Raw genomic sequence first — 13,911 nt, 5'->3', positions numbered from 1 at the left:
GAGGGAGCCATGGCTGAGCGAAGGGGGGCTGGAGGGACGGGAGAACCGCAGCAGAGTTTGGCCTCCAGGGAAAAGAGCTGGGATGGTGGGAGAGGGACGGAAACCAGGCTTTGTGGGTGGATGGATGGATGGATGGAAGTCAGGGATTCCCCACAATCTCTGGACAAAGCTTGATGAAGACTTCCAGAGATCTCTCCATGTCTCTTCAGAGGATCCACCGGTCACTTTGATTCCCCTCCTCCCACTTGGAGCTCCAGAGATGGCTTTGGATGCTGGTTTCCAGTATTCCCAGTGAGGCCATGGCTCAGGATACTGGGGCTGCTCCCCAGAGCAGAAAGGCTGGACATGAATCCCATAAAACTGAAGAAGGGAGAATGTGGCTGTGACCCTCCCTGGGTTCCCTTCTCTCTCTCTCTCTCTCCTGCCAGGCGTTGGGAGGAAGAATGGAGGCTGCTGCTTTCACGAGGTTTTTTCCAAGTCCTCTTTATGGATCTCTGTCCTGCCTGAATGGAGTGAATTCCCATCCGCCCCTTCCAAATGCATGGACTTCAGCTCCCATCATCCTCAGCCACGGCTATGCCGTTAGCAGATGCCAAAGACGGAGGTTCAGAGGAGGCTGTTCTGTCCCCCAAGGAGGAGCCGGTGGGCTCAGTGGTTACAGCCGGAGAGAAAGAGCCAAGGAGGCTCTCCTGGAAGCTTCTGCCAGCCATTCCTGGTCCAGGGAGGTTTTGGGCCTGAGAGCCTCACTTGGAATATCTAGGAAGGTTTTGTGACTCTGCCAGAGTCTGAAGGGCCAGGAAGGGGCTGAATTCACAGGGCATCCCAGGCTTTGCTCAATGTTGGCTTAGAGAGTTCTAAGAACCAACCAGGATGGCTTCCAAACCAGGATCAGGGTCTTAAAGTTACATGTCAACCCAATTACCTGTGCCATGTTTCACTTCTGATGGCCCAAACAATTCATGGTTTCTGCATTATGAAGCTGGCCAAGGGATGATGGTCCCTTCAGGTCTGTTTGTTGTTTTCCAAAATGGAGGCAACATGTTAATGCTGGATGGATCTAACCCAATAACTCACAGGAGACAGTGGAATCTCTTCATCAATTCTTTATTTTAGGCCTGGAGTGGTCCTAGGCCCATTCAGGGTAAAGGTCACCGACCTCTGTCTTTCCCTTGCAGGTACACTTCTGGAACAACTGAATGCCCACATGTAGGATTCTTTTATACACCAGGGGAGGAGTCTGAGGTAAGGGGATATGATGGGATATGGGGAGGTGCCAGCCCCTGCCTGGGAGGACAAATCCCCCTCTAAATGTCTAATTAACGGCAGTCATATGATATTTGTGAAAATACATGTTAGGCACATAAAACACATGATCTACATATATACACATATTCTTGATGTGAGATATGCGTGTTGCTTTTGAGGTAGTGGTTTTGTAAGTATGTCTGCTGTTTGTTGTTCAGTATCACAGTATATGGCTTTAATGAATCCCATTTCTGAGAATTGCCTAACGTGTTTATATTTTATGTCTATGTGCCTTGATCTCTGTCCCACAGCATCTGCCTTTGATATTTCTATAGCTGCCTTGTTGTCTTCATGTATGACTATGGGGTATGTTGGCTCGGCCCAGATGTCAGTAAGTAAATCATTGAACCACACTAGGTTATTTGCGGCTTTTGATAAACAGACGAATTCGGCTTCGGTGGTAGAAATGGCCACCAGCTTCTGTTGTCCCGTATACCAATGTATAGGGCAATTGTTTTAAGAAGACTACGTACCCGGAAGTGCTTTTTCTACTTTTGGCCTCCCCGGCCCAGTCAGCGTCTGCATAGCAGGTTAACTTGGGTTTCTCAGTCAGGTCTGGTTCGAGGCACAGCTGGGCGTTAACACTGTGTTTCAGGTACCTGAGCAGTCTTTTTATGGCATCCCAGTGCAGGACAGTGGGCTTGCTCACGTGTCTGGACAGTAGATTGACGGCCAGAGCGATGTCAGACCTCGTCCAGTTGGCGATGTAGAGTAGCGAGCCTATTGTCGACCTGTACAGCTTGTTGTCAACGAAGGGTTCAGCTTCATTGTACATGCTCCTTATGAAGTCCAGTTGCATGGGTGTCTCGCAGGGTTTTGCCCCTGACATGTTGCATTTGGATAACAGTTCCATGATTTTCTCTCTTTGTGAGATCCGGAAGCCTTTGTCAGTCTTAATCGCTTGCACCCCTAGGTACTTGCATCTCCCCTAGTGACTTCAGAGAGAAATGATTTCCTAACTCGGTGGCAAATTTATCGCATTTGGTCCTTTGCTTCCCTATGTAGAATATATCATCCACATACACAAGAACACCTTCGAATGCTCCTCCCTCTCTCTTTGTGAAAAAACATTTGTCTGCAGAGGTGGCTTTGAAGCCCATGGTGTTGAGAGCTTTGGCTAGACAGTCGTACCACCTCTTGCCAGACTGAGTCCATATAAACTTTTGTTCAGGAGCCATGTGTTGTCCTTCCCATCGTTGTATCCTGGTGGGGCCTTAACATAGATCTCCTTATCCATTTCTGCGTGTAGATATGCAGTTTGCACGTCGAATTGGAATACTTCCAGCCCTAGGATGGTGGCAATTACTAGGGCGCTCTTGACACTCTCAGCTCTGATTGTGGGGGAGTAGGTATCCGTGTAGTCTTCCGGGTACCTTTGGACGAAGCCTTGTGCGACCAACCTCGCTTTGTAGAGCGTTTTGTTGTCTTTGAGTGTTTTGACTTTGAACACCCACTTGGTCCCAATTGGCTTTTTGTTCTCAGGTGCTTGAGCTGGCGAGTATACCTGTAGTTCTCGGAGGCTCTCCATCTCCTTTTCCATGGCTTGCTTCCACCTTTCCCTCTCTTCCTCGGGGAGGCCGAGCATCTCTTCGTAGGAACTGGGTGTGAAATGCTCTGTGTGTATGGACATGACGTAATCTTCTAGTCTCTTTGGTAACTTGTTCCTACTGGATCTAGTTGGTCTGTCTGGAGGCGTATCTGCTTCATGCAGGCATTCGGCTTCTTTTTCGGTGAGGCTATCTAGGTTCAGTGTGGGGTGTCCTTCTTTCCATTCCTCGGCTTTCAGTTCTTGGTGTTTGGGTCTGTCTGTTTCAGTTTCCTCTGGCCCTCTGGTGGTCAGTTCTTTGTCACTTTGGTTATGTGGTTGCATGTCTCTGCCAAGGAAAATGTCATTGCAGTGGAGCTTTGACCAATTTGAGTGCTCATGGAATTCCGCAGACCTGGACACAATGAATTTGTTATTGCAGTCCACAAATCTGAATCCCTTTGTTCCAGGCTCATAGCCCACGAACCTTAGTCTTTTTGACACCTTTTCTCCCTTCTTCCTTAGCTGTCGGGGAATGTGGACATCAGCTGGGGCACCAAATACGTGTAGGTGGGCTAGGTTGGGTTTTCTATTGTACATTAGTTCGTATGGGGTTTTATTGATTGAGCTTGACCACAACCTGTTTAGTGTGTAATTTGAATAGTGTAGTGCCTCTGACCAGAATAATTGGTTCATTCCAGCGTCCTCCAAAACACACCTCATCATTGTTTGGAGCAATCTGTTTTTTCGTTCTGAGACCCCATTCTGGAATGGGGAAAAAGGGGTGGAGCTAAAATGCAATATGCCCCTCTCCCTTAACCATTTTGCAAAGTCCTTGGCCATGAATTCTGTGCCCCGGTCAGTCATTATCTGTTTGATTTTCGCCCCATGTTGTAGTTCCACCCTTTTATAAAAGTCTTTGAACCTTTGGAATGTCTCATTTTTATGCTTGAGAGAGTACACATAGCCATACCTGCTGTAGTCGTCTACTATGGTTAAGAAAAACCTTTTCCTGTGTCCAATGGAAGGTCTCAGTGGTCCCACTAAATCCATGTGTACTAGCTGAAATGGGTGGTCAGTTGTGCGCTCTGACCTTTTGGGCCTCGCTTTGACCTTAATCTTTGAAGATTTACACACTGAACACTCCAAATAATTTTTGCAGTCCTTTACTTTCAAACCCTCTGTACATCCTAGCATTTTTTCTACAACCGGGAAACTGATATGTCCTAGCCTTCTGTGAAGGAGGTGGGCACAATTGTCATGGATGGGTTTTCCCACGGATACCTTGTTTTTGCCTGGTGACACAGTGTTTGTTTCCTCCTGGGGTCCCCCTCTAGTTTCAGTGTCTTCCCCCTGGTCATGGGTGATGCTTGTGTTTATACTTCCCTCGTTGTTCTCACTGGGTGTAAAGTACGGTAATCCATCATGTGTGGTTACCTTGCCAACCCTTTTTCCTTGGTTGAGTATCTGTACCCTGCCTTCCTTGAATGTTACCTCTGTGTCTGTGTCTGTTGTGAGCTTTGCAATGGCTAAGACATTGTGCGGTATTTTTGGCACGTACAGTACCCCCTCTATTTTCCCAGTCCCTGGTATATGTACATTCCCTCTCCCTATGACCTTGGCTGTGCTCTGGTTAGCCATTCTGATCTTGAAGTCTGTCTCTACGAGGGAGGTCAATAGATTGGGGTTGTGTGTTGTATGATTAGTGGCTCCTGAATCCAGAAGCCACATGTTCTCATCTGTCCCCTGCTTGGGGTCTGCTTTACCATGCCTGAAGCCGTACATGGTCCCTGGGTTGCTATCTCTGGAAGCATCCCTGCGTTCACTGCTTTTTCTAGGGTTGGGTGACCACCCACGTCCCCGTTCCCTGAAATGTCTGCGGTCTGGTGACCGTCTCTCTCTATATCCTCTGTCCCTATCACCTCTGGGGCAATCCCTCCTTAAATGATTCCTGAACCCACAGGAAAAACACTTTGGGGCAACCTTTCCCCTGTCCTGGAACTCAACCCTTTTGGTGGGTCTGGGGTCCCTTCTTGACATGTGACGGTCCCTCCTTAAATTATCCTCTGCAATAAGGCGGTTAGTGAGTGTGTCTAATGTTAAGTGTTCTAGACTGAGGCTGTCCAATTGCATCACAAAGTTGTCCCAGCTACTGTCTAAAGAGTTTATGACTGTACTCATCATACTCTTCTCAGTGATTGCTTCACCCCTATGCATTAATTCAGTCCTGGTTGCGTTAAGTTTTAACAGGTGTTCACTCATGGGGACCCCTGGTCAAAGTCTGGCAGAATGGAATTCTCTGGAAATCCTAGTTGTGGTTGCTCTACTTCTGCTGTAAAAAAGGTTATAAAGTTTTTGTGTCACTTCATGCACTGTCATGTGATTCCCTATGCTTGGGTACAAAGTTGGAGAAATACTGGTTAACAAAATACAAAAAGCCCTGTGGTGGTTACAGTCAATTTCAAAAGTCCAGGGTTTCAGGGGTGGATCTGATATTAGGAAAAGTAAGTTTTCTTTCATAAAAACTATCTGCAGCTGTTGACTCCACTCTAGAAGATTTTTTCCATCTATTTGCAGTTTGGGAAAGTTGACAGATAAAGCCCCAGAATTGTTAGAATGGTTACTTACAGAGGGTAGCTGTCCATGGTTTTGTGAGTGAGGGAACTCACAATATGGCATGGGAATGGCTAGTCTGTACTGACTTGTCTCTATGTTCTGACTTATCTCTATGTTCCTCCCTTCTCTTCCTGCAGGTGGCGTCTGAGCATGTGCGAGGCCCATTTCATGCTGGAGGCCGGCTGGAGGGGAGCTCATGGCTGCAGTTCTCAGGCCTAGGCCTAGGCCTGCTGGTGGAGCCCTTGACTCACCCCTGGTGGGTCTGGATGCATCGTGGGACCCTGGAAGTCGCTGCTGGGCTGTGTAGTCCCTGGCAAAGAATGGCTGGAGGCTCGGGATCGAAACGGTCGTAAGTCGAGAACTTTTGAGGATCAGTGGCGCAGCAGCAGCGGCGGTGGCAATGGCTGGTCCTGATCCGGATGTGCTGGCCCCTGGTCGGTTGGAGAAGCCTGGCAGAGGTCGCAGAGCAGGTAGGTAACTGGCACGTCTCTCTTCTCTTGGATCCCTCGTAGTTAGTGAGGCGGGTGGTGAGTTCGAGTCCTGCCTTTGTTCTGCTCCATAGGCGGTCGGGGTTTCTTGTTCGTCGTGGAAGCACGTTGCCCCCTTTGGTAGTGATAGAGTTGGTGTCTCGAAGCCGGTGGTCACTCTGGTGCCTTCTTGGCCCTCGAGGTTTTCCTTGCAGCTTGTGGTTGGTGCAGGAGGCTTGAATGCGGAGCCAAAGGCTGCTGCTAGAGTCTCCATTGCTTTTTCTATCTCGAGCACGCTAGGCAATTTCTGATTTACTTGGACTTGTCTATTGCAGTTGTTTTCTGGATGCCCCCCATTTGTTTTGGGGCCTTGGCTGTTTCCCGCCATTGGATTCAAATCCCGGCTTCCCATTGGTTACTGGCCATTCCAAGATGGCCACCGGGAAATTGGCGCAAAACTGAGCCCCTCTATGTCCGGGGCCTCTGCGCGGAAATCCCCTTCCCTTTCCCTTACCGGGCTGGCGTCTTCTTGGGTGCTCATCATTGCTCCATGGGTTTCTAGGAGGCCTTGGAGTTTCGTGATGAGCTCTCCATTGCTGATGGGCGCTTCCATCATTTTCAGCAGGGCCATTCTCAGTTCGTCTTCCTCTCGTGGCCCTTCTCTTTCATGGTCATCTGCTTCCTCCCGTGGTCTCTCTTTGCAGAGGAGTGGGCCCGGCTCAATGTCCTGTCCACTTCCAGCTGGGGTGGCTCTTGGCATGGCACCTTTGGGTGTCAGTTGAGCAGCCATCCTCTTGGTGAATGCCCTGGTGTTTACTCTGCTCTTCTTATCAGAGTGAACGGCTTGTTCAGTCATTCTTTAGAGTTATGGGTAATCATCCTCTGCTACCAATTTGTTAGTGCTGGATGGATCTAACCCAATAACTCACAGGAGACAATGGTATCTCTTCATTGATTCTTTATTCTAGGCCTGGAGTCCTCCTAGGCCCAATTCAGGATAAAGGTCACTGACCTCTGTCTTGTCTTTGCAGGCACACATCTGGAACTGCTGGATGCCCACGTGTAGGACCCTTTTATATACCAGGGGAGGAGTCTGAGGTAAGGGGGTATGATGGGATATGGGGAGGTGCCAGCCCCTGCCTGGGAGAATTAGACATTTACTCTGACATTTATTGAGTGTCCACTGGAGGAATTTCTCCCCAGAAAATAGTGGGAGGAAATCTTACAGACAAAAGGATGCACTCATATTTATATATTCCAGGAAAGGAGGAGAAAATGACAATCATACATATGCATATTTCATTTAATAGATGATGTGAGCATGAATATTCAGAATTTGCAAGACTCAAGTTACCTCCCTAGCCTTGTATTGTTGCTACCCTCAAGAAAGAGTTATTGCGTAAACAAAAAGAAACGTCTCAATTGCCACAACAGTTTGGGTGAAATGTACTGAGAAATGAGGGCATGCTAACACGCTCCCATTTCTCCAAGAAATTTGTCTCCTCACAATCTTCCACACACCTTTTATTTATTTCAAGAAAAATAGTTGGCCCACTCATTCATGCAGAACAGCGTGGATCATTGTCTACATCTGGAGTGTGGAAAATGTTAAAAGTTGAAATTCCTGTCTCACATTTACACATTTCTTCTGGCTGTAAGCTGCTCCTTTATGAAGAATTCAATAATTTCCAAATTTGAAACATATAGATATGATTTTCTTTGATTCCCGCATATTATCTAAATGGAAAGAATATCTCCTTTCAAATAAAAGAAATTTTAACAATTCTTCCAATATCACAATGGTGTTATATCTCATGTTTTCACATTTGTTCTGGCTGTGAGCTGCTCCTTTGTGTTGAGGTCTGGCCTCAGAAGGATAATGTAGCACTTGGGGATGAAGATGCAGCCCAGCAGACCAGCACTGGAGGCCAGGATGGAGAAGACCTGCACAGCCACCATGGATTTCCCTTTGGTGCTCAGGTAGGTGGGCACAAAAGTCACCCAGACACTGCAGAAGACCAGCATGCTGAAGGTGATCAGCTTGGCTTCGTTGAAGGCCCCAGGCAGGTTCCTGGCCAGGAAAGCCACCGTGAAGCAGATGGCAGCAAGGAAGGCCATGTAGCTGAGGGTGACGTAGAACATGACAACGGCCCCTTCGTTGCATTGCAGGATGATCTCTCCAGGCTGGGAGTGGAGGTCAGAGTCAGGGAAGGGGGGAGAAACTCCCAGCCAGATGGAGCAGATGAGAATTTGGACAGCAGAAGAAGAAAGGATGATGGAGTTGGCCAAGCTCTTTCCCAACCATCTCTTCGCTCGGTTTCCTGGTTTTGTGGCCAGGAAAGCCAGTACCACCGTGATGGTTTTTGCCAAGAGAGAAGAAATGGCAACTGAGAAGATGATGCTGAAAACCGTTTGTCGGAGAAGGCAGGTGGCTTTCCTTGGTTGACCAATGAAGAGAGAAGGAGACAAGAAGCAAAGCAGGAGGGAGACCAGGAGGATGAAAGAGAGGTCCCGGTTGTTGGCTTTGACAAGGGGAGTTTCTATATACTTAATGAAGATGATTAAAACAAGGCCTGAGTTTAGGAAGAAGAATAGGGCAAAAGAGACCAGGATAATGCCCAGTTGTTCCTCATAAAACAGGAAGGTTATAATTTTGGAGATACATTGGACTCTGTCCACATTTGGATATTTATCATCTGGACACTTGGTGCATTTTTCCGTATCTGAGATAGCATAAAAGCAATATTTCTTTAATATTCTGTCCTTTTCTCTTGCAAGAAAAACCTTCTTTGGATAACAGCTGATACCACAGACATTTTCCAAGAAGAATTTCTTTACTATTTCATTAAAAAGAACATGAAAAGGATTTTTTTTTCCTTATAAAATGTAGCTAGGTATATGAAGTTGAGGGAAGTCCTAGGATATTAATTATTTCCTGTGTAATGTGTAGAATCTTCATAGGAACCTACATTATTAGAGGTAAATAATGAATCATATAATCTTTTTAGGCAAACATCCTGAGTCCTGCCACATGGCAGTTAATATCTTGGACTTGGAGGATACCTACAGTATCTTGTAACATCTGGAAGCAATATGGAATTAAGGAGAAACTTCCTATCAGGGAGAGCAATTAACCAGTGGAACAGCTGGCCTCCAGAAGTTGTGGGTGGTTCAACATTGAAGGTTTTTAAGAAGAGACTGGGCAGTCACTTGTCTGAAATGGTCTTCTCCTGCTTGAACCGGGGGTAGGATTAAAAGACCTCCAAAGTTCCTTCTACTCTATTCTGATTGATTGATTGATTGATCTACATGACTGGCAGACTATTTGTGTAATGAGTTCCCCCCATAACTATCCACAGCACCAGATTATGGACCAGTGACACGTTCTCAGTGATCCTCAAGGGGAGGATTCAATATACAGTGGATTTCAAGGTCTTTCGAAAGGTGGACCTAAAACAATTCATCTACTTTCAAAGATCTCAGATGTTCCTAGAAAGGTGAATTTAGCAGCACATATCCAAACTAAAAAGCAGAAGAGATATTTCCTCTGCTGTTAGTAAAGCTTGCCCAGTCTGCCACCCCCTCCTTCCATTTCTTCCCAGCCTCCCCTTCCAAGTCGTTTTGATTTACTTCCCTTTAGATAAGAAATTGTGCAGGTTAAAAATAAAAAACCCAGGTGAGCTTCAATCTATTTTTTAACTTGCACTTTCATGAAAAGGTCCTGGATGGACCCAGTTCCACAAAGCCTCCCATTTTCCTCAGTGTGACCCACCTTCCTGAGTGGAGAAGGTCCCCTCCGGACAAGGAAGGCAGTCGTAGCAGCAAACTGGCTCTCCTTCTCGAGCCCTCTTGACAAATCCAGGATGACAACTTTCCACACATTTGGACTGAGGCAGGGACTGAGCAGAAAAACAAGGAATGCCAAAGAAAATATGTTAGGACTCTTCATCCATGGAAAATGGAGGTAGAAATGGATGGAGACAAGTAGCCTCTGGTCTTCACTGAGGTAAATAGGAAATCTCTGACTACTTCTAAACAGATGCAGGAGATAAAACAACTGGCAGATTCTTCCTTTAATTCCTACCTTTTGCTTTCAGAATTTAACAATAAATTCAATTTATTACAATAAAGTACTTTTCTACTTAATAAAGTCAAGAGAGATGGAATTGAAAAAAGATTTAAGTATTATGATATATTCTTATTAAAACTGAGAACAAAGTTTACTGTAAAAATTTGAGGACGCTTTTATTCCATTAGATTTTTTAACATAGAATAAAACTATGATGAAGAAAGAAACCTCTGACCAGTAAGATCTTGAAAGGTTTCCATAAAACATGACAAAGCCACTCCACTTAGGTCCCATCTGTTGAAGAACTTCCATTAGATGACACCACCTGTCATGGGAGGCCAACCACCCTGGACCACCCTGGAGACTTGAGGCTTTGCCCACTTAAAATGGGACCTCAGGCTTTGGAAAACAGAGAAGAGACACCAAAATTTCTCTCACCTTATTGAGCAACTTTAGCAGTGAAAGAGCACCTCCTCTGATAGTAAGTCTCTGTCTTTGAAAATATGCAAGAGTCTCTTCTCTGGGATACCCCTTGGGGAGAACCAAGGAAGCCTGAAAGGCCAGATCTGCTGTTATCTCTCCATTTTGGTCCAAGTACAGTTTAATGCTGGAAATATTCCAAAATTCATTCTTCTCCAGAAAGGGATGAAACTAGAATGGGAACATCCAGGAATTTGAAAAACAGAATTTGTTTCTTATCCCACATTGAATCTTTCTTCTACAATTGTGTAATCTCCAAATATGGTTAATTAGGATACAAATGCTGCCATTATCTTCAAAAGTGAATGAAAAAGTTTGAGAAAAATTTGTCAATCATATACTGACAAAATATAGAGAAAATATAATTGACACAATTGGTCAATTATAGGGAACATTCTAGAGCAGATGACAAATAAAATGAACAGAGAAAAAAAAAAGATGATTCATAAACTCTTTGAAAACAAGAGGTTGATTCCCAGAAAGCATGGGTTGATCAAGAAGAAAGTTGTCAGGCTAATCTTCTCCCTGGTCATCCTGATGGAAAACACCTCCAGATGTGCTAATTCTACTTAATTGTAATGTGACATTAACAAAATTTTTCAGATCTGAAAGAACAAATCTCCCACCAACTTTTTTCTCAGCTTGAAGAGTTAGCCAGGATCCTTTCTGAGTTTCTTTCTCTCCCTTTATGCAGCTGCAGGATTCTCCCCTCTTCTCTGATCCTTCCCTAGGCAGCCTCTCTTCCCCTCATCCCAAAAGTCATTCTCACCCATCATTACACTTCCTAAATAGATTATGGGAATTCTGGTGACATCACTGGATCTCAGGAAAGGACTCTGTAAGGTCCGGCCTCTCCTCCTCATTCAGGAAAATACAGACTCCTGAAACTTGGCCTTTCAAAAGGAAGCTTTTATTGGGAAGGAGTGGTGGAAGGACGGAATCAAAGGAGGCTCTGAGGGCCCTCAGGCAATACAGTTAGAATAAAGGAAAGTGGAAACCCTCCCAACAGTCCAGTGGGGATTCAGCCAATCCACAGGTGTGAAGATGTTATTTTACCTGCGGCTCTGAGAAAGTGATAAGGGAACTTTCCCAGGGTCCTCTTCCGACACATGGCCCCCCCTCCCCTGACACTCCCCAAAAGGTGAGAAAATGCCAGGCCGCTTAGGCGCCAGGCTAAAGGTTATAAATCAATGGGCTGCAGGATACAAGATACATGGGGGGAGGAAAGGGGTAGAAGGTAAAGTGTAAATGTAATCCGGGGTCCCCTCCTTCCCCCAAAGAAAGGCAGATTCACGGATCTGACAGACTCACAAACAATTGTGTGATGTGATTAGAAACCTGAGGGCCAGATAGTATAATAACTAAGTGGATAAAAACTGTCTTCAAAATGATACACAAATAATTTTTAACCCTTTTAAATCTTTCCTATGAAACCTGAAGGTGATGGATAACAATTTGCCATTGGTCATCAATTTGTCTAAATTGTCATTAATACAGTAATTAATACGATCTTAGAATAAGCTAATTTGATGTGATTTAAAGAATATAAAGTCTTACAAGCCTTATTTGAAACGTCATTTAAAAAGTTTAATGAAATAACAATGGTCTTAAATCAACTTAAAGATGATAATCAGAAGCAAGCAACAATTGTTGAATTGGATGGATTGAATGGATGGATGGACTGGAACTTAATTTTCTGCTGGCATCCCTGAAGGAGGAGTCTGGTTTGAAGGCAGGCTGCTTGGAGAGGGCTGGAGAGGCCATGAAGACTCAAACTGGACAGAACGGAAGACTGAAGAAATGGATTCTTTCAAGAAGATTGAGGGAGATTGGGGAATGGACTTGTCATATTTAACTGGAAAAAAGTCTTAAGAGTCATTGTGTTTCAATTTACAGGCGGTCCTGTGACTTTGGGGAATGGAAAGCAGTTGTTGGGAAAGATTCTAATTAAAATTTTAAAGAAATGCATTATTATTAAGAAACAAACAAAGGTGTTTAACCCTGGACAGATTCTGGATGGATCAGAGATAATGATTGTGGTGATCTGTGGTAGATAAGAATCCCCTGCAAATTTTCTGTGAGTTAAATACAAAAACAGATAACAGATAATTTTAAAGTTTTGAAATTTAACTTTATTGTTGGATTGCCTGTTAACTCCTTTTTTTATATATAGCAGATAGATGACAAGTCAGGTAGTTGCAAATAGATGTGTAGTTTATAATTGTGGGCCTATTTTGCAAGAGGGAGAAACTATTATTGCTGTATTGTATTCAACTGGGGGGACAATATGCATGTTTTTGTCTGTTTTTAATGCACAATTTTTTAAAAAAATGTTTTGTGTAGGGGGTTTTTTTGTCTTTGTAATTGCTTTATTTTCCAAAACTTGTATTTTACCTTTTTGAATAAAAGGTAAAATTTAATAAGAGGAATATCAAGCTTCCAGAAAAAATATTTATGATTAGGACACAGAGAAAGGTGCATGAGTAAAAAGTAGTAGAAAAATATCTGATTTTTAGGAACTAGGACTTGACTAACAATAGAGTCTCCTATAAGAACACGAATGATGGACTGGAAGAAAGATGAGGGATATCAAAGTTGATAGGCATGTTTGTGGAAATGATCTCAAAATCGAACAAGGAGAAGAGCTGAAGATCAGGAGGAGTCTGGGAGCCCCTTTTCCAACTGACACAATCTCTCGGTTGGAGAAGGGAGGATGCAGCCCTCTTCCAATCACTGACACACGTTACACACGAGTGTAAGATCTGCTCACTATTATTCCAGAGTGTCAAACACGGAAAAATGAATTCAGTTACAAAAGAGGAGATTTTAGCTGAAGGAGAGAAAAAATATGATAAAAGGATGAGCTGTTTTAAAGCTGAGCCAATAAAGCAGAGAAGTTCAATCTCCTCTTCATGGATTGTCTGAGTGCAAAGACGGAGCAGCCATCAGTCAGAGAAGCTTTAACTGGGATTCCTGCAGAGAGGAGGGGTTGGGCTAGAGCAGTGGTTCTCAACCTTCCTAATGCCGCGACCCTTTAATACAGTTCCTCATGTTGTGGTGACCCCCAACCAGGGGTGGGTTCTAAATTTTTTTTACTACCAGTTCTGTGGGCGTGACTTATTTTGTGGGCGTGGCTTGGAGGTCATATGACTGGGTGGGCGTGGCTAGCTGGTCATGTGACCGGATGGCCATGGCTATGTGTATAGGGACTACTCAGAGGGCTGAAAAAAGTAATTTCTGACAGGTCCTCGCACTTTGGACTGGTCCTCTCACTTATGACCATCCTCACATTTATGCCTGTGCAGCATTCTTAACAACTGTGTCACTCATTTCACAACTGCTTCTCTTCACCATGGTGACAAGATAGGGCAAAAACCGTAAATTGTGAGGACAGTCGTAAGTTCGAGGACTGGTCAAAAGTGCGAGGACCAGTCAAAAATAACTTTTTC

General features: G+C 44.6%; 1 protein-coding gene across 1 annotated transcript; it reads right to left on the bottom strand.

Annotated features, from left to right (window-relative positions):
• Positions 1-7,725: 7,725 nt before the first annotated feature.
• Positions 7,726-11,573, bottom strand: LOC148111929 (vomeronasal type-2 receptor 26-like). Its single transcript, XM_087879402.1, has 2 exons — positions 11,519-11,573; positions 7,726-8,636 (listed from the first exon to the last, which is right to left on the bottom strand). The coding sequence occupies exons 1-2, from the start codon at positions 11,571-11,573 to the stop codon at positions 7,726-7,728; spliced, it is 966 nt and encodes a 321-aa protein (XP_087735528.1).
• Between the last annotated feature and the right edge of the window lie 2,338 nt (positions 11,574-13,911).

The sequence above is a fragment of the Pantherophis guttatus genome, chromosome 15 (assembly GCF_059756535.1).
Source record: "Pantherophis guttatus breed Tessera chromosome 15, ASM5975653v1, whole genome shotgun sequence".
Lineage (NCBI taxonomy): Eukaryota > Metazoa > Chordata > Lepidosauria > Squamata > Colubridae > Pantherophis > Pantherophis guttatus.
Note: the sequence above shows the minus strand (reverse complement) of the source record. Positions and strands in the feature narration are given on the sequence as shown.

What these genes read in the sequence shown, in the direction of transcription:
- LOC148111929 (XM_087879402.1), bottom strand. Translation starts at nt 11,573, where the DNA reads ATGTGTCGGAAGAGGACCCTGGGAAAGTTCCCTTATCACTTTCTCAGA. An exon ending in TCACTTTCTCAGAGCCGCAG is followed by an intron (nt 8,637 to 11,518) that starts GTAAAATAACAT and finishes ATGCTATCTCAG; the next exon opens with ATACGGAAAAATGCACCAAG.